This window comes from Pleurodeles waltl, chromosome 10 (genome assembly GCF_031143425.1).
Source record: "Pleurodeles waltl isolate 20211129_DDA chromosome 10, aPleWal1.hap1.20221129, whole genome shotgun sequence".
Taxonomy (NCBI): domain Eukaryota; kingdom Metazoa; phylum Chordata; class Amphibia; order Caudata; family Salamandridae; genus Pleurodeles; species Pleurodeles waltl.
The window spans coordinates 627576049-627598078 of NC_090449.1; the positions used below are offsets into that span (position 1 = coordinate 627576049).

Genomic DNA, 22030 nt, shown 5'->3' on the forward strand with positions numbered 1-22030 from the left:
TGCCTTCGCTAAGCACAGCTCAGTACCTCACATACTTCCTTACCCATAACATGTTAAGCATTATTGATGACTTCTCAAATGACGTAATTGATGACACCACCATCATATATCGCATAGAGTTCATCAGTGTACATGTGTGGGGTGCATAGCATAGAAATAGCGTAAGCTCTAGAAGCAAGTGTGGTTGTACATGTATTAAAATATATGGTGCACTGTTTACAAATCACTAAAGTTTGGAATGCAAAGAGTACTCCATGTTAAACAAGGTAAATGTTGAGCACACGATGTGGGTTGCAGAGCTATGTTTCTAAGGAGGTTATGGCTTAAAACCAAAGCCTGTTTCTTTTCTGGATTTACATGCTGTGTATTATTCTGCCACCTAGGGGTTGGGTCCAGAATTTTCACTTTTTTTCTAGTTTTCTAGTCCTTTTATTTTTTTATTTTTTTCTTCTTGCTAGTTGTCATCTGATTTCCCCCGCATGGTGTTTCCTGTGATGTCATACACCTCTCTCGAAAGCTCCCACTCTTGGTCACCATCTTTAGATTCTTTTTAACTGCCTTTGAGTCTGGATAATTTGCTGAAGGCTCTCCAAGTTGTGAAAGCAGAAAAGTTCAGAATAAGTCTGTCAAAGAAGTTGAAGAAATTCGGAAGAAGATCATCGAATAAGAGGTATGGGGAGAGATCCCTAGAGTAAGGTGAGATTTCCTCAGTGGTTAGAGAATGCCCAGACAAGGGACTCCCTGTTAAGAGTGATGTAGAAGACTCTGTTCCAGTTCAGTCCAAATTACCACCATAAGTTTGCACAGAAGGTTCAACACTAAGTCTCCAATCTCTGACTGCCGGTAGACCATCAAAGCGATGCCTGTGCTGGGTTAAGTCGAAGACGCTGAAGGCAAGGGAGAAGCAAAGATGGGAGCAGTATCCCAGGCAGGGACAGAAGCCTACACCATCCTTGTGAGACCTAAGTCTTTCGAGGTACAATGAAATACATCCTCGAGGGTGCAGAAGTATCTGATGCTGACTTGAGAATCATCAAGGTTGAGGGGGAACCACTCAAGAAGAGACCACAAGTTAACTGAAAAAACTGTCCTATAAGGCAGTAGAGAAAGCGTCAAGATCAAAGAGGTCGCCGATCGAAAGCAAGCCCAGAGACAAAGAACACCTTGGATGCCTTGAAAGGGACACTGCAGGTGGCAAGTCTCCTGAAAAGGCTCAGTCGTTAAAAGATGCTTGAAGTTGAGACGTTTCGACATTGAAACAAGGAAAATATAGGGAGGAGATAAGAACTTGATGAGCGACACATCGTCAAAGGATTCTTTGACGTTGAAATGAAAATCGACCCTGATGAATGCTCAGTGGAGATGGAGAGAAAGAAGAAGCGCCTCAAAGCTGAAATGGCAGCGTTAAACTAGAAAAAGAAGGATTTCACTTCTCTTAAGGAATTTAAGATTCCTCAAAAATCTTTGATGCTGAAAGATCAAGGGGAGAAGGAGGTTGAAGAGTTGGACGCTTCCATGACACCAGAGCCCCAGGAAGAAGTCTGGGAATCCTTCTACAAGGAGGAAGATCATCAGGAAGGCCTGGGACTGTTTCAGGGTTCAGAAGACTCCAAATATGCAGAAACTCATTGGTATGAAATAGAGACTGACTCCCCTGAAGGAGGGGTAGATTTTATATCCATTGAGGCCTTCGCCTCCAGATGATATTGTGTTGTACAATCACATTATAAAGAAGGCGGCAGACAGTCATGGAGTGCGGCTAGTAGAGTAAAAGTCTTGATCATGTTTCTTACTAGAGACCTTAATTTTATCACAGACAAAGAATCAATTCCTTCCAATGCCACCCAGTGTATTGGATGAGGGAAGGGAGGCATTCAAAGAGCCCACCACATGCAGAGCAGTGACACCAGGGGCAGAGAAAAATATCAACATTCGTCAAAAGACCCTGCCTACATTAATGACTGTACCAGCTGACTTCATCATCACTTCCACAGAGCGGAGGAATGCAAACATCCCTCCAGACAAAGAGAGTAAAAGGATGAATCTCATATGCAGAAAATTCTAGAGGAGCGTGGCCAATCAATGGCATTGGGGAACTCAAACACCCTCCCGAACAGGTTTGCATAACAGCATTGGGAGGAGATGGCAGAGCTCATGATAAACTTACCTGACCAATACAGAAAGAGAGCAGCAAGCCTTGCAAAGGAAAGCAAGAACATTGCAAATACATGCCTAAAATCAGCATTAGATGCGGCCAACACACCAAGTCATCAAATGATGGCGGGAACAACATTTTGGTACCATTCATGGTTACAAATGTCAGGATTGAAACTGGAGGTGCAAGCCAACATTATAAATACACCCTTTTATGGGGTACAGCTATTTGGGGGCACTTTTGACAAGACACTTCAACAGCTCAAAAAGGATGAGAATGCAAAGTCTATGGGAGAGTGGTAATTAAGGGTAAACATGAGAAAAGGCTGCGTCAGCATGCAGACCTACAGGAAGAGCCAGTTTCCAGGCTAGCTTCTAAATCAGGGCTTTCAAAGTAGCAGCCACTCATCTACACCACAGCAGCAATGGCAGTACCAGCAGCACGTGTACCAATCCTTTCGAGGAAGACCATGTAGAGGGGGGCAGCCTCACTGGGGAAGCACAAACCTAGCGCACAAGTGACTTTCACAAACAGCCTGTTACACTCAACCCCAGTGAGAGGCAGAATAAAAAACTTCCTTCAGGAGTGGAGGAAGATAACATCAGACAAATGTAAATTAAATGTAATAAAGTTTGGATATTGCATAGAATTGACCAAGATACCACCAGCAAAGGGACCAAAGAAAAAGTTCTTCTGGATGAGGAAGCACCATGGCTGCTCAAAATTATAGAGGAATTGCTGAAAAAAAGAGCAATAGGAAAGGTACCAAGTGAACACATTATGAGGAGAAAGTGGTCAACATATTTCTTTTCCCACAGGTACATGGGTCTCTACAACTAATTCTAGACCTCAGATTCATAAACAAGTTTATAAAGATAAAAAAATTCAACATGGCAACCTTACAAGAAGTCATTCCACAATTCCAAAAGGGGGATTACATGGCTACTATAGATCGGAAAGACACTTAGGGCCAGATGTAGGAACCGGTTTGCATGTCGCAAACTGCGAAAAACGCAGTTTGCGCCATTCAAAACGGGCATCGTGATGCTGATTCACATTTTGCGAGTCGGTACCGAAGTGGGTGTTAACTCATTCGCAAACGGAAGGGGTCCCCATGGGACCCCTTCCCCTTTGTGAATGTTGCTAGAAATAATTTTTCAGAGCAGGCAGTGGTCCAATGGACCACTGCCTACTCTGAAAAAAGGAAACCAAATGGTTTCATTATTTGTCTGTATTGCAACTCGTTTTCCTTTAAGGAAAACGGGCTGCAATAAAATTTTTAAAAAAAATGCTTTATTAAAAAAGCAGTCACAGACATGGAGGTCTGCTGTCTTCAGCAGACCACCATCCCTGTGAATGCATGGACTCGCTATTGGGTCGCAAAATGCGACCCACCTCATTAATATTCATGAGGTGGGTCTTTGCGACCCCATAGCGAGTCGCAGAAGGTGTCTGAGACACCTTTCTGCATACAATTTTGCGAGTTGCAAATTGCGAGTCGGTCTGACTCGCAATTTGCAGCTCGCAAAATTTTCTTTTGCTACATCTGTCCCCCACTTGCATATCCAAAATGAATCCAAAACAGAAGGAATACTTGAGATTTATGGTGAACAAAACTCACTACCAGTTCAGAGTATTAGCTTTTGGAATAAAATCTAAGGCTATTTATAAAGTGTCTAGCAGCATACTTAAGAAGACAGTTGATACGTGTTTTATCCCTATCTGGATGACTGGCTAGTAAGAGCAGACTCCCACAACAAATGCCAAAAGCATACAGGTTATGAAGACACTCTTCACACTGGATTTCTCTATAATTATAGAATAGTTGTCCCTAATTCCAGAACAAGAAAAATGGTTCCTTGGAGTAAGGATCAATTCAGTACTAGGGAAGATATATCCCAGCGAGAAGAGAATAGAGTTGCTACTGTAGGAAGCTCACCTTTACCAGACAGGGCAAGCTCTGACAATGAGATTATTGAAAGGTTGTTGGGGAAGATGGTTTCATACATCCCTTTGATTCCATATGAAAGATGACATATGAGACCACTTTAGGAATGGCTACAAAATCAATGGTCACAGGTAATAGGGCACTGGGAAGATGTAGTGGTTGTTACAGAGAAGCTACAGAAGTAAATGGCATGGTTGGACAGATCGCATAGAACACACGGAAGGAACTTTGCACAACTAACTCCAACTGTAATCATTACAACAAATGTCTCTCATATATGCCTGGCAGCTTACATGGGATCACTCAAGGCCCAGGGGGTCTGGAAACCGCAAGAGGCAGTACAGCATGTCAGTGTTATGGAGCTAAAGTGTTCCTAGCCTTCAAAGCCTCTCAGAAACAACTATTAGGGACAACAATATTGATCCAAACAGACAATACCACTACAATGCTCTAACTCAATAAGCAAGGGGGACACAATCCTTTGCTCTATCAAAGCTAACTCAGGAAATCTGGAAGTAGGTCATTCAGAGACAGATATAACCGCAGTTCATCCACCAGGGAAGGACAATGTGGAAGTGGACAAATTGAGCAAACACACATCATGCTCTCACAAATGGGAACTCAATCAAGTGGTACTCAGACCGATTTTCTGGAATTGGGAAACTGCAAAAGTAGACCTATTCACAACATGCTGAAACTTTGCATCCAGACAGCCACACCCACAATCCCTAGGGAATGCTCTGTTGATAAACTGGTCAGGGATATTTGCGTACGCTTTTCCCCTGATACCACTGTTACACAAAGTGATCAACAAATGCAAAAGGAACAAAATGACTAATACTAATTGCCCCTCAGTGGGTAAAACTAATGTGGTTCTCAGAACTAATGGAAATGGCACAGGGCAACATTCTGAAATTGCCAAGGCAACAAGATTTGTTGGCAGTGGAAGAAGGAAGGATACTACACCTAGAACCAGAGAATTTGAGCCTGGCCCTTTGCTCCTGTAGAATTAGAATTCAGTCATGTAAAGCTACCAGAAAACATAATGTTTGCTCTTAGAGAAGCAAGAAAGCCAACAGAAGGGAAGTGCTAAAATAACCAAATAAGAGATACTTATTATGGCGTCATAAAGTAGGCTTGCTGGGGAAAAAGCACTGAAGATGGAACTGTGCTATAATATAAGGCACACCTGCTAGAGAGCAATGTAACATATATATCCTCAAAGGTACATTTAGCCACAGTTGTGGTCTACACAAGAGGCCAAATAGGAAGAACCTTCTTCACATCTCCAGTAATAGAGCATTTGTTAGACAGAGCAAAAAGAATGCACCACCAAGGACAGTATCAGCACCTACATGGAATCTAAATGTTGTGCTAACGCAACTAATGAAGACACCAACTGAGCCTTTACACAAGGCCATATTAAAGATGCTCACACTAAAGACAGCTCTCCTAGTGCCTATAACATCATTTTGTAGGGTGAGTGAAATACAAGCACTCATATTCTAAGAGCCATACTTGCAGGTCCACAAGGACAGAATAGACACGAGGACAGATCCTTAGTTCTTCCCCGAAGGTGATTCCAGACTTGCACTTAAATCAAACCATACAAATTCCAGGCTTTTGGAAAAAGCCAAAGAATCAGGTGAAAAGGGTGTTATACACGCTGGATGCAAGATGTGCAATCATGTATTATATTGAGAAGATAAAGGCAATTAGGAAAGCAAAGCAACTATATGTTTCCTTTGCAGACAACAGTTTGGGAAAATTAATAACTAAGGGCACAGTTGCCAGATGGATCACAAAAACCATACAATTGTGCCATACGGGTTTGTAGGTACAACTAAACTTGACCCCAAAAGCGTACTCAGCAAGGGAGAAAGAAGCAACCATTGTCTTTCTAGAAAATATACCCTTTCAGGGCATTAGTATGGCAGCAACGTAGTCATCTGTACACATGTTCACAAAACACTAGTGCATAGACATTCAAATGCACAAGGAAGCTGAAGTGGGACAAAAAGTGTTAAAACATCTGTTTACAAATCAAAGTTCATCTTCAACCCAACCATCGCAAAACAAAACTGGTACGAAATCTGTGCACAGCATGTGAGTCCAGAAAAGATTCTCAATGCAAAACAAAATAGTTTCTTACCTGAAGGTGTAGTTTTTGCAGCTTGAAGAATTTCCTGGATTTACAAGCGAACCACCCACCTCCACTGAGAATATGAAAATGAAAAAAAAAAAGAATCCAAAGATGACTACTAAGAGTGGGAGCTTCCAGGGGAGGGCATACCAAATGAGGTATCGGTCGACGCCCAGTAACATGAAAAAATAATTAAAAAAATAAAAAAGGACTAGAAAAGAAGTGGCTCATTACAGACCCAACCACTGGATGGCAAAATAATGCACAGCATCTGAATCCAGAAAAAAAAAATTCAAGCTGTAAAACTGCATCTACAGGTAAGAAACTATTTTGTTCTGTTGCAATAGATTATTCACCAGCAGTTATCTGGGCACATTAAAGTGTTAAGTAGTTGTAATAAAGTGCTGTAAAGAAGTTCTGTGTAGTGAGGATTTTGCTAACGTGTGGTTGTTTTTTTTTCGGAATTTAGCTGAAGATTGTGAGGCATTACAGGTTCTTGAATAATATAGAATGTTGTGATGTCCCACTTAGAGGTGTTTTATGTTAATGTAGGTTTAAACATGACTTTGAGGTTGTATGCCGTTGTGCCTATTTCAGGAATGTGTGTAGTGGATTTTACCAAACTGCAGAAGGTTGTCCATAGAGCCTGGCAGAAGGTGTCTTTTGATTGGTAAATGCATACCTGTCAACCTCTCATCTTAAAATTCCGAGTCATCTGAAGTCTTTAAGAGGGTCATCGTGTTAAGGTAAATAGAGAACAGATGCTTTTTTTAAGGGTGTCAAAGGTTTAAAAAGTGCATGTCTAAGAGTCTTTGGAGGAATTTTGTTTTTTAGGTGGATGAATACCAATAAAAAAGGGGGTACCATCCAACAGATGTGGATGACTTGACAGATATGCTATGGTATCTAGCATGTGGTCAAATGATATATCCATTACCACGTGATTAGTGATAGAAAATAGACCACAGGTGTATCCTGGTGACTTACTTCATGTCTTCAAACCCTTTAGGATGCAGTCACAGTGTTGTCATCAGTTATGTCATTTAACATATCTTGAATAATGTAATATGTGAGGTCATAAGCAGGAAATGGGGGGGTCGCAAGTTGTAGTTAGCTCAGTAAACTATAACTGGTGATTTTCAGTTTTTTATATTTAAATCGTAATCTTTATCTCATTTCAACACCTAACTATAAGTCAAGTTAACATTTGTTTTTTTCAGTGAATTTCTAGGGAATATTGTAACGTAAAGTAATATCTTATTACTAATCTAAAATATTGTAACTTTAACCTTTTCTTTTTCAGTGAATTTCTGGGATTTTTGATCATATTCAGACTTGAACATACAACCAACCCCCTCTACCAGACTACAGCCAACTCCTTCACAGCAGGGTGTTGGCCACAGGGCCTGGAAACTGGCCAGGCCCTGCATTCGAACACCTTTTCTCGTCTTTCCAACTACCCCCGACACAGCCTTTGTCAGTGCGCAAAGGGGTTTGGCCACAGGCTCAGGCCTCTGGCCAAGCCCTAAACCCAACACTGCCACAGCCATCCAACCTTTGGCGGCACGCTGAAGCTGAAGGGGGTTGGCTCAAAGGCCTGGCATAAGGTAAAAAAAAAAAAAAAAGTCACTGTAGTATTCTTAGGTATTCAATATTTGAAATTCTATTTCAGTCTAGGAGTTACTTGTCGGAACAACACTTAAACCTTTTTGTAAAGCTTCATCCAAAATAGATTTAATAAATCAATTTATTACTAGCTTTTCTGTTTCGTCATTTGTTAGTGTCATGACTATTAAACCTCATGTTACGACAGCTTAAATTTGGATCATGGGCTTTAACCTGATAATTACCGGCTTCACAATGATTGGTTCTGTCAAAAGTAGGCCTTCATTTGAAACCTGACACCCTGCTCATGGTATAATTTGACACAGGCCCTCAGTAGCCTTTTAAAATCATGCTTATAATCTGCGACCCCTGAGATGAGATGGTGTGCCTCCCCTTCTAAACTTATGCTTAGTCTTTATCTCTCTCGCTAACTGCTTCCCACTCAATTTACAGTCCGCTCCTGCCTCACCATTTCATGATGACACTACATGTAATCTATGGTACTTTGGATGGCTGGAGGTTTTTCCCTGAGTATAAGCACAAACAACATTCACACGAAATAACCCTTAGTAAAATGCAGATTCTACATCATCTGATTGAAAAAACAAACCCGGTCTAATGCAAAAGGAAGGCACAGACTAGCTGCAACCCCAATTACATGTCCACTAAGCAGTGCTCAGACAAAAATAATTTGCATATATGCCTTCCAGACAGGGCAAAATGAAGAGTACTGTGTCTCATGGCCCCTAGCATCTCATCAGTGCCTCATGGTGGCACATAGTTTACGAATTTAAGTGGCTCTGCTACTGCATGCCAAAAATCTGTGATTCTGTTTGCTACATTTTGCTTTCCATTAACGGGTTCGGATATTCTCTCGCTCTCTGACAAGACACTTACGCGTGGATCAATGGAGAATGCCTCTTGTGTGGTAAATATGATTCAAATAGAAGTGTACGTTTAGTGTATGATCTTGCTTTTACATTGTATGTGTGACTCTTTGGCTTTTTCTGGTAATCCTAAATTGCTCTTTTCCAAATGGTGTATATTGACACCATGTTATGTGCAGCCATTCTGAACAGCTCATGTAGGCTGTCCGCTCAACTGTAATTTTACTGAGGCGAAGAGCGTCACTTCACTTATGTGTTTCATGTTTTACCTGTTTGCAGGTGTTCAGGGAAGTATTACCCTCCCAGTCTTCCAGTTGCCAGCATTGTGATTTGCTTCTACAATGAAGCCTTTTCTGCTTTGCTCCGGACTGTGCACAGTGTATTGGATCGCACACCTGCAAATCTTCTTCATGAAATTATATTAGTGGATGACAAAAGTGAACTAGGTGAGTGAGGCTTATGCCCGAGGTACAGGCCTAACCCAAATTAACCTTCCTCTTCACAGCCTCCCTCATGTTATATGTTATGTTATATTGATTTGTATAGTGCACTAATCACCCAAAAGTGTACTCAGGTGCTTGGTCATGTGTGTAGGTCTGCGGACCCCAAGGTAGTCTTCAGTTTCTAGCGCATAGCTCCTCCCAGTTTCCACAATGCTTCCAGCGCAATGCCCACACAGAAAATGGGGAAATCTCTTTGGCTTTACTATCCAAAACAAATAATTGAACGTTTTGAAACTGGAATTTAAAGAGTTATTAGGGGGTTTTATGCAAAGTAGCTGTTTAATTCAGGTATAAATCTTGAACTTAAGAACCTTTTAATTTCCAGTTTTTAACACAGAATTTCAACAACCAGCTAGACTGACACAAGCAAATTAAGCTTGTGGATGCTTGCCACATGGACACATGTTTTGGCAACTAATGTCCACAGATTATCTAGTCCGATTGGCTTTGGTTGACGCCATAAATTATTATCCTGACAATAACTCGCAGAGTGCCATAATTTGTTAAAGGAGTGCCACGGCAAGCAGTGTGGTATTCTGTTGACATTAAGTCAATTTAGCCACATGTGGAGAGCTGCCTACCTATGTGCGGATTTCAAAACTGTTGTTTATTGCACTAAAACAGGTTATGTAGAATATTTGAGTGAGTGTCTCTTTCGTGTAGGGGCTGAGTGGGTTGGTTGCAGCTGGTCAGCTCCTTATTGGTTACGGATTAGTGGATGTGCAAGAGGTGCATCTGCAGTTGTTTTCTGAACTGCTGGAGCTACGAGGCAAGCAAGAAGGATGTTGTTTCAGATTTTGTCTGTAAGGTTATATTAAATAAACCTAATTTGGCATCCTGCACGCCTTTCATGTTCCCACTCAGCTCTCTAAATATACTTAGAAAACGTATCTGATGTACTCAGTGAAAGGAATGAACTATGGGTCCTTCTGAGATATGTTTTCATTACCCATTCAGGCCCTCGTTATGAGTGGCCCCATAATTCTAATTGGGTCAGTACAGCACCTCATCAGAATTATGAGGCTAGCAGGAACACTGTGGATCTCTGTACTTTCACCTGGAGTTTTTGGCTACTGAAAGGAGCTGTATTTTCTGTGAGAAAGTCTGGGGAACTATGTAGAATTACCAGGGGAATTAGGCCTGAAATTACAGACGATCCCAGTAAGGTCCCATTTTCATTGGATGTTAATTGTTCTACTCTGAATTGCGGATATTTTCCTTTCAACCCCTACCCCCTTTGTTGATTCTAGTGGTGTGAAATTGGACCCCCTGTGCCCAAGCCACTCGTAATAAGTCCCCCAGTGATACTCATTGTGTCGATCTCTAAAGGATGATAGAGTGAGCAGATGCACAGATTCGAACCTGTGTCCTTTGCTTTTACATCAGATCTCTACAATTGAATCATTAAGAGTTTTTACATTTCCGGATTTAATATTCAAAGGTAAATAGCTGAGAGCATCTTCACCTATGTAGAACACTGCACTCTTGTCTGTTTGTGTTGCGGGGTACTCTGCATGGAAGGTGTTTGCAGTTGGTTCCCCTCGTTTTAAAAAGAAATAGCTCCTTTGAGCGAATGCCTCTGGCTTTTTAGTGAAATGAAATGGCCGATGACAAATATCTTGGAGTATAAATGTTAAGTGAGATTATAACTGTTGAGTGAGATGCCACCTGCTGCATAAAGTGCCACTAAATCATGTCGTTCTGTTTTTTTAAGCTCATCTCGTCTGATACTCTAATTACTTCCCTGCTCTGTGGATCGATCTTTTCCATAAACACAAGTTCTGTCACTTTTTCTGCACCAACATCATATCATTTGCCATTGTGACTGAGTCAGTGGTTCAAACGGATTCCCTGGAGGTCTCCATGGAGTTTGTGTAGTTGTAAAACAATGTCATTACACTGCTTCCAGCCCCATAGTTTTCTGACTATGAACTAACAAGTAGCATATGCTTTGTCCGCTTCTCAAAGTAAAGCAAAGCTCGCCACTAGAAACCCTACCCTCACAAATTACTGAGACAGCCATAATCCACTCACAAGGGCAGACACAAACTCAGTACCCTCAGACGCAGAGTCTGTCGACACAGGCTCAACAAATACCTTTAAGGGACAGGCAGGAATCCTCCACCCTTGGATAGGCAGGAGCCTTGCCCACAAGACAGGCAGAATCTGTCTAAACAGGAACACTCAAACACCGTGAGGAGACAGAAGCAACCATATGCCAATCGTTAGGTAGAATCCTGGTCTGTGAGATGGGCAGGGAATGTATAGATGGAAAAGTGGAAACCTGTGCCCCTGAGATGAGCAGAATACGCCATGCCCCATGAGTTAGGTCAGAGTTGCAACTAGATCTGAACTTGGGGATGAAGGCTAGTAGTTCAAGACATAGTGATGGAGATACCACTCCACACAGTTAGGGCAGAGATCTCCTCAGTACCAGTATGAGAAAAACACAGTAGAAAAGCCATGAGGTGTGTCTTTAAAGTGCTGATGAATGCAAACAGCATTTGTGAATGCTGGTATTTTCTTTAAAGAAAATATTTATTGGCTATGCTAGTGCTTCCCTCTGAAACACTAAGCACTGCTGAAGCTTCAAGAGTATGCACCCGACTTTTAAGCATTAGATGTTCGCAAAATGGTACTGTGTGAGTCCTGTCTCTGGTCTTCATGTCTGGACCCAGTGAAAAAAAACACTGACACCTTATTGGAAGGGTATCTTTTTGCCTGAAATCAGTTGGAGCGCATAATAAACAAACACTTCCAGGAAACAAGAAGTTGTTTGTGCAAGGATCTCCCAATGAGCACAATAAAGTGTCCCCAAAGACACGGAGTAGACTCATATGACTTCCATTAAAGGTGTGAAGCATGTACTTGTATAAAGAAAATTATGGGAGGCTTCTATCTGGCTGTGAGAATGGTTCACCAAGAGATCGAAAGATAGGCGCATTCACAGGGAGGAATAAGTGAACTACCATTTACACTAGCATCTCATATATTGTAAGTTCAGGCACAGTGAAATTAAGTGATATGCCTAGAATTGTACAATTTTTACTCACCTGCCTAGCTGGGTTCAAACCTTGGTCCCCGGGGTGGCCAGTTGCTGGTGTCCAAAATGTTCCTGTGGTAATTGGTGCCTGCAGCACCCACTGCCATCACTGGCATCGCTCTCTGACAAGGTAACAGATTTTCAGTGAAGAAGGGAGTAAATGTTTGTCTTAGCATCATTGTTGTGCTGCTTGTTCACACATCCCTCACTCTGCAATGTCTCATTCCACTAGCCTTTCTTCTTTTCAATCTCAGTCTCCTCTGATTTATTTCCCCCCTCTCTCCTCTTTCCCTCCATATTTTATTACACTTCTCCCTTCTCTTTTACCAGTCTCAATCCTGTCTCGCTGTCTCCTATCTCCACAATTTCTTCTCTTGCCACAGTTTCTTCTATCAATCCCTTCTCTCTCACTCGCATCCTCCTTCCCACCTTCTTCTCCTCACTTCCTATCACTGACTGTCTTGGTAATGACTAGTCTTGATAAGAAGCCAGTGATAACTTCACAGAATATGTATCTCAGTCCCCTCAGAAGATCAGCTTTTACATTATTGTAATCAACGCTAAGTAGTTCAACTCGGTCTGTGAACTAGCTCAACACAGTCTATGAAGGATCATGAATGTCTGTGCCGAGTCTCATCTCTAGGGGGTACCAGAAGTCACTACTGGTTCAGTGCAAGAACTGAAGTGTATAGTACAGTATAGTTGTACGAGCTCAGCTCCATCTGTGCATGGACTCTGGTCTATATGTGGAGTCAAGCACTTTGTATGTAGGGACTCAATTGTATCTGTGTTGGAGCTCAGCTGCACAAAATGATGGGGGTCTGTTTGTGACAGAGTACCACTTTTTCTGCCTGTGTAGTAACTCATTTTATCAATGAGGACTCCTTTATGTCTTCTTGGTATCAAGCTCTATCTCTAGATGAGTGATCAACTTAATGTTTGGGTTCCTCTCCTTAATAAAACATACACCAAAATGTGCTTTTCAGTCCCCAGCAGTCCTAACCCTTCGATTGGTACATTGTGGAGCAATACACTAGGCGCTTGATGCTTTGCATTCCCATTGGACCTCTCATCTCTATTTATCTTGTCTTTTAATCCACTCTCTACTGCACACTCTCTTCCTCCCCCATCTTTGTCGCCATCTCACTATTTTCTGAATGTTTTCTTGATGGCCATTTCTTTTAGATCATTTAGGTAGTCTATTTGGTCTATATGTGTAGTGATGAAATTTAGAAAGAGCAGAGAAGTAGAGGCAGAAAGAATGAGACAACGTGGAATGGAAAAAAAGACAAAGTGAAATGTAAGGTGTGGTGTTAGAAATGGGGCTCCTGGTTGGCTAGGGTAGGCACCTAAGCCAGGCTGTAATCACCACTCTAGTCTGGGTAAGGGAACTACACACATAAGATAACCCCTTGCTCGCCCCCTTGGTAGTTTTGGCCTCAGTAGTCAGGCTTATCCCAGAGGCAATGTGCAAAGCATTTGCACAACACACACAACCCAGTGACACAATAAATGCACTACAAAAAGAGACTTCACAACCAGTTATATAAAAATAATCTGTATTGCACATAAAGCCTTAGACCAAAAACGACATAACTCAGTAATACTTTGCTAAGCAAGCAGTTGTCAGATCATCATGAATGCAAAATAAGGAGATACATTTCCATATTGCATATGTCATAAAACAGTACCCTCCCACTGCATAGGTCATCATAAAACAGTCCCTCCCAATGCATGTACTAAAGAGCCTGAAAAGCTTCTTATTACCCCACAGCAAAAGGGCATAATAAATCACTCTTTGTCATAACACAAAGCATATAAGTATGATGAGGACATAAAACATATCAGGAGTACGCAACACATCGGTGCTCCTCTCAGTACCTTCTTTATGTAGGTTACAGCATGTTTGGCCCTCCTATTAGACATTATACAGTGGATCCTTGTCCATTACCTAGAGGCCATGAGCTCCTGCGCTGCAATTATGAGAACTGTGGCAGGCACCAATCCACCCTGTTCAACATCGTAGCTCCTACTCTCCTAATACGGCAAATGTGCACTTGCTTCACTTAGGGAAGTGACCCCACTCGTTTCATGGGGGCGCCACAACAGAGTATACCCCCAGACAGGGTGTCCTCGCCAATGAGATAATGGGGGGAAACACTCTTTGGGCCTCCCTGTGTAGGGATCTGAAAAGGGACCGCAGCCCTTGCAAATGTGTAGCAGCGGTTCAGGACTCTGCAGCTCTTGCTGGCTCTTTCCGCTACCTTCAGTCTCTGGGGGCAGCCCGGCCCCGGGACACCTCCTGTTGTCCTCGGCTTTGCTGGCAGCTACTCGGCTTGCTTGGCCCGGTTTGCAGCGATGAATCCTCATAAGTGCCTGCCTGTGCCCCAGGAGCATTGGAGAGGCTGAACTTAGCCCGCGCTCCTCTCCTGGCACTTCAACAATGCAGGCAAGAAAATTATTCCTCTTGCTGTCCTCTGCACTGTTGGTGAGGGGGGGGAGAAACAAGGGAGCACTTCTCTGGAGTTAGGCAGAGGGCTCTCCATACGGTTCTCCTGGGCAACAGCGCTCACCACACATTGGGAGCCATAAAGGATAAACCTACAGTGCTTCTCCCAGCCCCCATAAAGTGCTTCACTCCATGTGCAAAAGTATGAAGCAGGGGGGAAATGGTGGCACACCACCCCGTACCTGGACATCACTGAGGAACACAGGACAGGGTGCAAGCAACAGGCCAGCACACCAGGGTCCTTGTAGAGTAAGTGGCAGTCCTTCTTGTGGCTCAGCAGGCCACAGGTCCGCACAATCCAAGACAGTCCAGTGGTGGTTCCTCTGAACATAGCAGCCCCCTCTAGCAGCATCTGGTTCCAGGTCCATACAGTGTCCAAAGACATGGGGAACAATCCCTGTACTCAAACTCAAGTTGTCTTTGATCTCAGGGGCACTTCAAAGGACCTTTTAGAAGTGCACAGCATCCCTCTTCATCCATGGCCCTGGCTCCAGACATCAGTAAAAGGTGAATGAGCGATGTGTGAGGGCAGAAAACAGCCTTTACAAATGTAAGTGTACCCCGCCTCACCCTCTCCCAGCCCAAGAAGACCATTCAGTATGCAGATGTAATCCTGTTACACCTCCAACTTCCCTGTGTAATACTATTCTGGAAAGTAAGCACAACACCCAGCTGTCACTCTACCCCAGACATGGGGTGGAGTAAGGCTCCAAAGCACAAGTCATTAGCATACTGAAATGGCCACATTCTAAAAGTAGCATTTCCACAATGGTAATAAAAAATTCACCCACACTAATAAGCAGGATTTCTCACTACCATTCCAAAAATAACAAACATGGCCACACTACTCCTCATAGATCAGAAAACACCATTTAGGCATATGCAAGGGCATTCCTAATGCAAACCTATGAGAGGGGCAGCACTCACAGCAGTGAGAAACCAAATAGGCTGCTTGTCACTACCAGCAAAGACCACACAATAAGGCACATGTTCTACCTTTTACCTACACAACACCCTGCCCATAGGGCTTCCTAGGGCCTAACTTTGGGTGACATAAATGTAGTAAAAGGGGAGTTACAGGCCAGGCAAGTAAATTTAGAAGTCAAACAAATGTGGCAATAAACTGTGCACACATGCCCTACAGTGGCAGGTCTGATGCAGGTTTGAAAGGCTACTTCTGTTGGTGGCACAAGCTACGCTGCAGGCCCACTAGCAGCATTTAACTTACAGGCCGTGAGTATAAGGGATACCACTATATGAGGGACTTATAGGTAAATTAAATGTGCCAATCAGGTGTAAACCAATACCAAGTTTAGAAGGGAGAGCTTATGCACTATAGCACTGATCAGCAGCGATAAAGTGCCTAGAGTCCTAGAGCCAACAAAAAGAGGTCAGAAAAACAGGAGGAGGAAGGCAAAAGGTAAAAGATTTGGGGATGACCCTGCAAAAAGGGTCAGGTCCATCACATGGTAAGCAGCAGGTGGAGAAAATGAAATGGGAGGATGACAGGGAACAGGGTAGGAGGTAGCAGCATGTGGAGAGTGGCTACTGATACAGAGGGCAGGACAAACAATTCTGAGGCCCAGGTGATGGCCTATGGACGATGCATAGGTAGCCAAAATACACAGCTGCACCTGGGAAGGCAGCAAAGCAAAAGGCAAAGGACAAACAGTAAACTTTGAACTCTTGCCTCTTGGCACCAAGCTTGAGCTTTAAAATCCACTCTCCTTACAGACACTGAAAAAAGGGAGGCTCCTAGCAGCAGGTTTGTTAACCCATGTGACAATTGCCGATTTGAAATTAGGATAGGTTAGTAGAAGGTGAGGCAAGCACCAGCTGACTAAAAAAATTGATCAGATTGAGGAACAGCAAGGCCCAGTGACCTCAGCCAGTATGTGTTTCATTTGAGCCTATGAAATGTGTCTATGTCTTGGATTTAGAGCACAGCACGCTTCTTCACCCTTCAGCTTGAATCTTTCCAAGCATTCGCAGAGATGGTAAAAAGAACTAAGAGGTAGACCCCACAAGCGCCAAGATGTCCAGGACATGTTGCTGCAGTTGAAAGCTTCTGTGGGCGCAGTGTCAAGTGGTGCCCATGCGCAGTGCAAAGCTGTCCCACTTCTTCAGTCTATTACACGTTTGTCTGCCAAACAGGGCAAGAGGGCAACAGGCACAGAAGGGCATTCTGTGAGGTGAACTGTGAGAGGTTAGCACCGAGCAACATTCAACAGGGCATAGAGGAATATTACAGTTCATATGTGTCTCTTTTGTAGTGCTTCTATCCTGCCCTATTCAAACTGAGCGTCAGGTATCACATTGACAGGCTGCTCTTCACTCTGACTTGAGCAGGTATTGGTAGAGTTAACTGTGTGAAATGACTTTATTTCCAAGCATTCACCCTGAAGTCAGCACTTCCTGGACGGACTCACAAGCAATATCGATGCTTGGGCTTTACCTAGCCTTCCTTTTAGGATAGAACAGGAAGCAAAGGAGATCTGGACTGCTGCATGCAGGACGATCTTTTTAAAGACCCTGCCCCAACCAATAAGTAGGGTCACTGGCATTTTTCGCATGTGCCACCTATTCATTCATCTGCAGCATAATTTTTAGATTTTAGCAAATATAATGGGTTTCTAGCTCACGAATATCAAGATACTGAAAATGCATTGACGTGTTGCTTCACAGTGAAGACCTCATGCAAAGTTTGACTGGCCACCTTAAGTTGCTTATTTCTGTATTTGGGTATTGAACTGGTGCTAGTGCCGTGAAACTTTAGCCCAGACTTGTAAAAATAACAACACATTGAAGTAATACTGCCACCAAATCTGTGTAGCATTATTTCCCTATTCTTGCCCAGTCATTTAGTCAAGCCTGACATATATTTTGGTCATCCCTGCATCATAATTTGACCATTCCCTGTCGCATAATTCCAGTGGCCCTGTGAATAAGCGATGCCCTTAGTCCTATGTGCTAGTACCACTTTGTATGTTCTTATTTTTATAGCCTATATTTGCATTTTGTTAGAAGCAAAACCACCACACCCCTTCGACCCACTAAAATGCAAGATAAAATTGAAATAAAAGGCTGGACTGCCTGGTGGACACCGCATCACTCCAAATCCTTTTAAAAAAGAAGAAAGCTTTCTCCCTTTTTTCCCAATGACACAGTGCTTGCTACCCCTCATCGTGGGTAATAAGCGTTATATGTAAATGCAGTGGCTATAAAACTTGTCGGTTTCTGCCTGGTTTGCTTGCAAGCGCTCAAAGGGTGTCCTTCAAGTTCGGGAGGGGGCAGAGATGTCCTATAAGTGCAGATGCCCTCTTTGATCCCAGTTGTTAGACCTGTTAGGGTGGTCTTCCCCCAACATTTTTCCTGCCTCCCTCCATTGCTCTGATCTCACTTTTGTTGGTTTTGGGACTCTACACAATTTACCATTGTTGTCTAGTGCTAAAGTGCTTGTGCTTTCTCCCCTAAATATGGTAACATTGGCTCATACCCATTTGGCATATTTAATTTAATAAAGTCCCTAGTAAAGTGCACTATATGTGCTCAGGGCCTGTATATTAAATGCTATGAGTGGGCCTGTAGCACTGATTGTGCCACCCACTTAAGTAGCCCCTTAATTGTGTCTCAGGCCTGGCATTGCAAGACCTGTGTGTGCAGTTTCTCTGCCATCTCGACTTGGCATTTAAAACCCTTTGCCAAGCCTCAAACCTGCCTTTTGTTACATATATGTCACCCCTAAGGTAGACCCTATGTGACCCACAGGGCAGGATGCAGTGTATGTGAAAGGCAGGGCATGTAATGTTTTTTTTTTTTGTGTTGTACTTTTTTATTGTTTTCACAACTTTACATGGTATACAAAGAAGACTTTATACCAATCTTAATCTTAATCTTAGCTCCTCTTGGCTTATTTGACACATAAATTCTGTGATCTGTTACATAAACATATGTTAAGTTACTAAACAACTTGAGCAGAGAGTCACATTCCTGGCTTTCAATTGTTATCATCAGTATTGATTTAATAGTAGAGAGATGGTTACTGTAAAGTAATACAAGCGAGGTCTCAAACCATATCTTACTATAACAGATCTATGAGGGAAGAACCCACTCGCTTTGTCATATAACTGCAGTGCAACCTCATTATCTTAATAGCCGGGTCTGATAACAGTCAGATAATCTCTTCACTACCCTGTCCTGTATCTCCAGGAGGGAATCATGTAGATGGTTTTCTTCCGGAATAGGGAATAATCCTCCCCTTGATGAACGAAACAAATGAGGGGAGGGTGGATATAAAAGAATGTTGTAGGAGAGTTACTGGTGATAAGGAAAAGAAGGTAGCTCTGAATGACCTCCGGCCTCCGGGTAAGGATTAGAGGTTGAGGGCGAAGTGATTTGGACCAGCATAGTGTGGAGGGAAGTAGTGTCCTGTTTTTGATATGAAGAGGGTAGGCCTTAGGAAAAACCTTGATATAGTGATATGGGTATAGGACTCAGAGGTGTAAAAACATCTCAGGGATGTTACTGCAAGTTATGGGGGTGTGTTACTCGAGGCCCTATGGGGAACAGATATGGGGTGATGGGGAATGAATAATATCTAAGGGGGGAGGAATTTTCAAGTCAGATTAGGAGGAGGAGGAGGGTAAGGTTGTAAGCATACTGAAGAGAGTAAGAAGAGAACGAAGAATCAGGATAAAGGAAAGAGGAGTGAGGAAGAGTATGGATAGAGGCAGGTATGGATATAAGAGTAAGATTGATGGTGATAGGAATGTTGATAATAGTAGCTGTAATGGTAACAGTAACAGTAGTGACCGAGGGGGGGGGGGGGGGGGGGGAGAATCACCTATAAATAGAGAGGGAGACTGTGGTAGTGGTGGTGGTAGAGCTAAGGTTATGGGGCAAGCGGAGTGATATCAGTACATAGGAGGGGGGGGACTAATGGGGATGGGGATGAAGAAAAAGAAAATAGAGTGAATGGTGACTAATAGCTAAGGGCGAGAATGGGAGAGCGATATGTCCACGATAGACTGTATGACAGCATTCGGTCGGGAGTCGGTATTGGATCGTGGGGGTACAATTCAGTAGGGAGTGGCAGTGTATGATTCAGTGGTGTAAGGGTAACGTTTCATCTATATAGGTTGGTTGTGATTTCTCTGGGGAGGACTTAGTTTGGCGATCCGGAGAGAAAGGGTGACCAGGTCTGTAGGAACACTTCTGTTCTATCCTGTAGGCCATAAATAAGTCGTTCATGGGAGGCCGCTTGGTACATTGCCGCAATCCATTCTTCAGGGGAGGGGGCGGTCGCAGCACACCAGTGTCTAAGGATACATAATTTCGCCGTGACCAGTGCTGTGTGTAGTAGTCGACCTTGTGGTCGGAAGAGATTATATAGCTCCCCAGTGTCGTGCAGCAGCAGGATAGATGGGGTGAGGAGTAGTGGTAGGGGCAGGACTTCCCTAAGGGTGTTTCCCACTGATCGACAAAAGGATTGTATGGCCGGACAATAGTGTAGAATGTGGATTAGATCGCAATGGGTGTGCGGGCATCTCCAGCAGGATGCATGGGATAATAATCCTGCTGTGCGGAGTTTCTGTGGGGGTCCAATACCAATCATGTAAGGTCTTAAAGAGGCAGAATTTCAAGCGGGCCTCACGTGCTCCTCGGTCTCTGGCCTCGATCAAGTCAGCCCAATCCTCTAGGTCATAGTCAATCTGTAGGCGTGTCTGCCATTTATTCTTAAGAGAATTCAGGAGGGGGAGTGAAAAAAGGTGCCGGTTCAACAGTGCCTGTAGTCCGGATACGGCCCCCTTCAGTTGTCCCCAAGTTTCCAGATAGTGGAGTACTGGGGAGGGTGGGAGTCGTCGGGGGGGAGTGCTCTAGCCGTTGTGTCAAACAATGTTGGAGTTGAAGATAGCGCCATGAGTAATGTTCCGGAAGATCGAATTCTACCTTAAGTTCTCTGAATGTCTTCCAGGTATCCCCCGATATGAGCTGATCTACTCACATGATTCCTCTTTGATGCCAGTCCCTCCAGACGATAGGCTTCCCCCCAGTCTGAAACCCCTTATTGCCCCATAATGGGGCTCTGTCATGTAAATGGGGGTCTATTTTTAGAGATCGGTGCACCTGTCACCAAGCTTTCCTCATGGCTCCAAACATGGGATTGGTGGGTCGTTGGCCCACCTGACCTGTATCATAGAGCATCTGGAGGCCATATGAGGCGCCTGTAAGTGTTCGTTCTACTTCTACCCAGAGTGGTGGATCGCTTGCATTCAGGAGTAGGAAAACCGGTTGCGAAAGGTGTAATGCGGAGGCATAGTATTCAACCCAAGGGAGGTTTAGACCTCCACATTCACGTCGGGCTAACAATGTAGATCTGGGTAGTCGTGGGTGTATGGACCCCAGGCGAAAGCGCAGATACAGCGGTCTATCTCCCGGAGGATAGATAGGGGTATATGTAGGGGAAGCATGCCCAGGACATACAGAAATCTTGGTAAGGTCACCATTTGCACCGCTTGCACTCTGCCCCACATAGAGAGACCCAACTGGTTCCACTTCTCAAAATCTCGCTTCATATTACTGAGTAGTGGGTCTAAATTATCCGTCACTATGTTATCCAAACCTGTGTTTATGTCAATGCCTAGGTAACGGAGACGGGATTGTTTCCATTTGACCGGGAATCCTTGTACTGAATTGCTGACTGTGACAGGGGATAGTGGTAGATCTTCGCTTTTAGCCCAATTGATCGGATACCCCGAAAGATGTTCGAATTCCGTTAGGATCTCTCTGAGGGCTGGGAGGGAGTTGGATAGGTCCGCGAGGGTGAGTAGAATGTCGTCCGCATATAGGTAGATGAAGGAATTTCCACCTGGGATCGGGATTCCCGATATAAGACTGGAGCTACAGATAACCGCTGCTAAGGGTTCTACAGCTAGTAGGAATAGTAGGGGGGATAGCGGACAGCCCTGTCGGGTCCCTCTATGAATCGAGAAGGTGTCCGAGAGGAATCCTCCGCAGTTCACCTGGGCTGTCGGAGAGTCATATAGTAGACGCACTCTATTGATGAAACTATCCCCTAATCCAAAACGTTTTAGGATTTTAAAGAGGTACCACCATTCTATTCGGTCAAATGCCTTTTCAGCATCCAATGAGAGGGCTAGGGCTTCCTCTCGCGCATCCCGTGCTGTCCAGATAGCATGAAAAAGTGTGCAGAGGTGATTCCTTTAGGAGCGGCCCG

General features: G+C 43.6%; 1 protein-coding gene across 1 annotated transcript in view; it reads left to right on the top strand.

Moving 5' to 3' along the window:
• GALNT11 (polypeptide N-acetylgalactosaminyltransferase 11) overlaps positions 1 to 22030 on the top strand; it is a 366701-nt gene that overhangs the window by 130387 nt on the left and 214284 nt on the right. The window contains exon 4 of the mRNA XM_069211112.1: positions 9018 to 9184. Within this exon, the coding sequence (XP_069067213.1) occupies positions 9018 to 9184 (167 nt within the window). The remainder of the gene's footprint in view (positions 1 to 9017; positions 9185 to 22030) is intronic.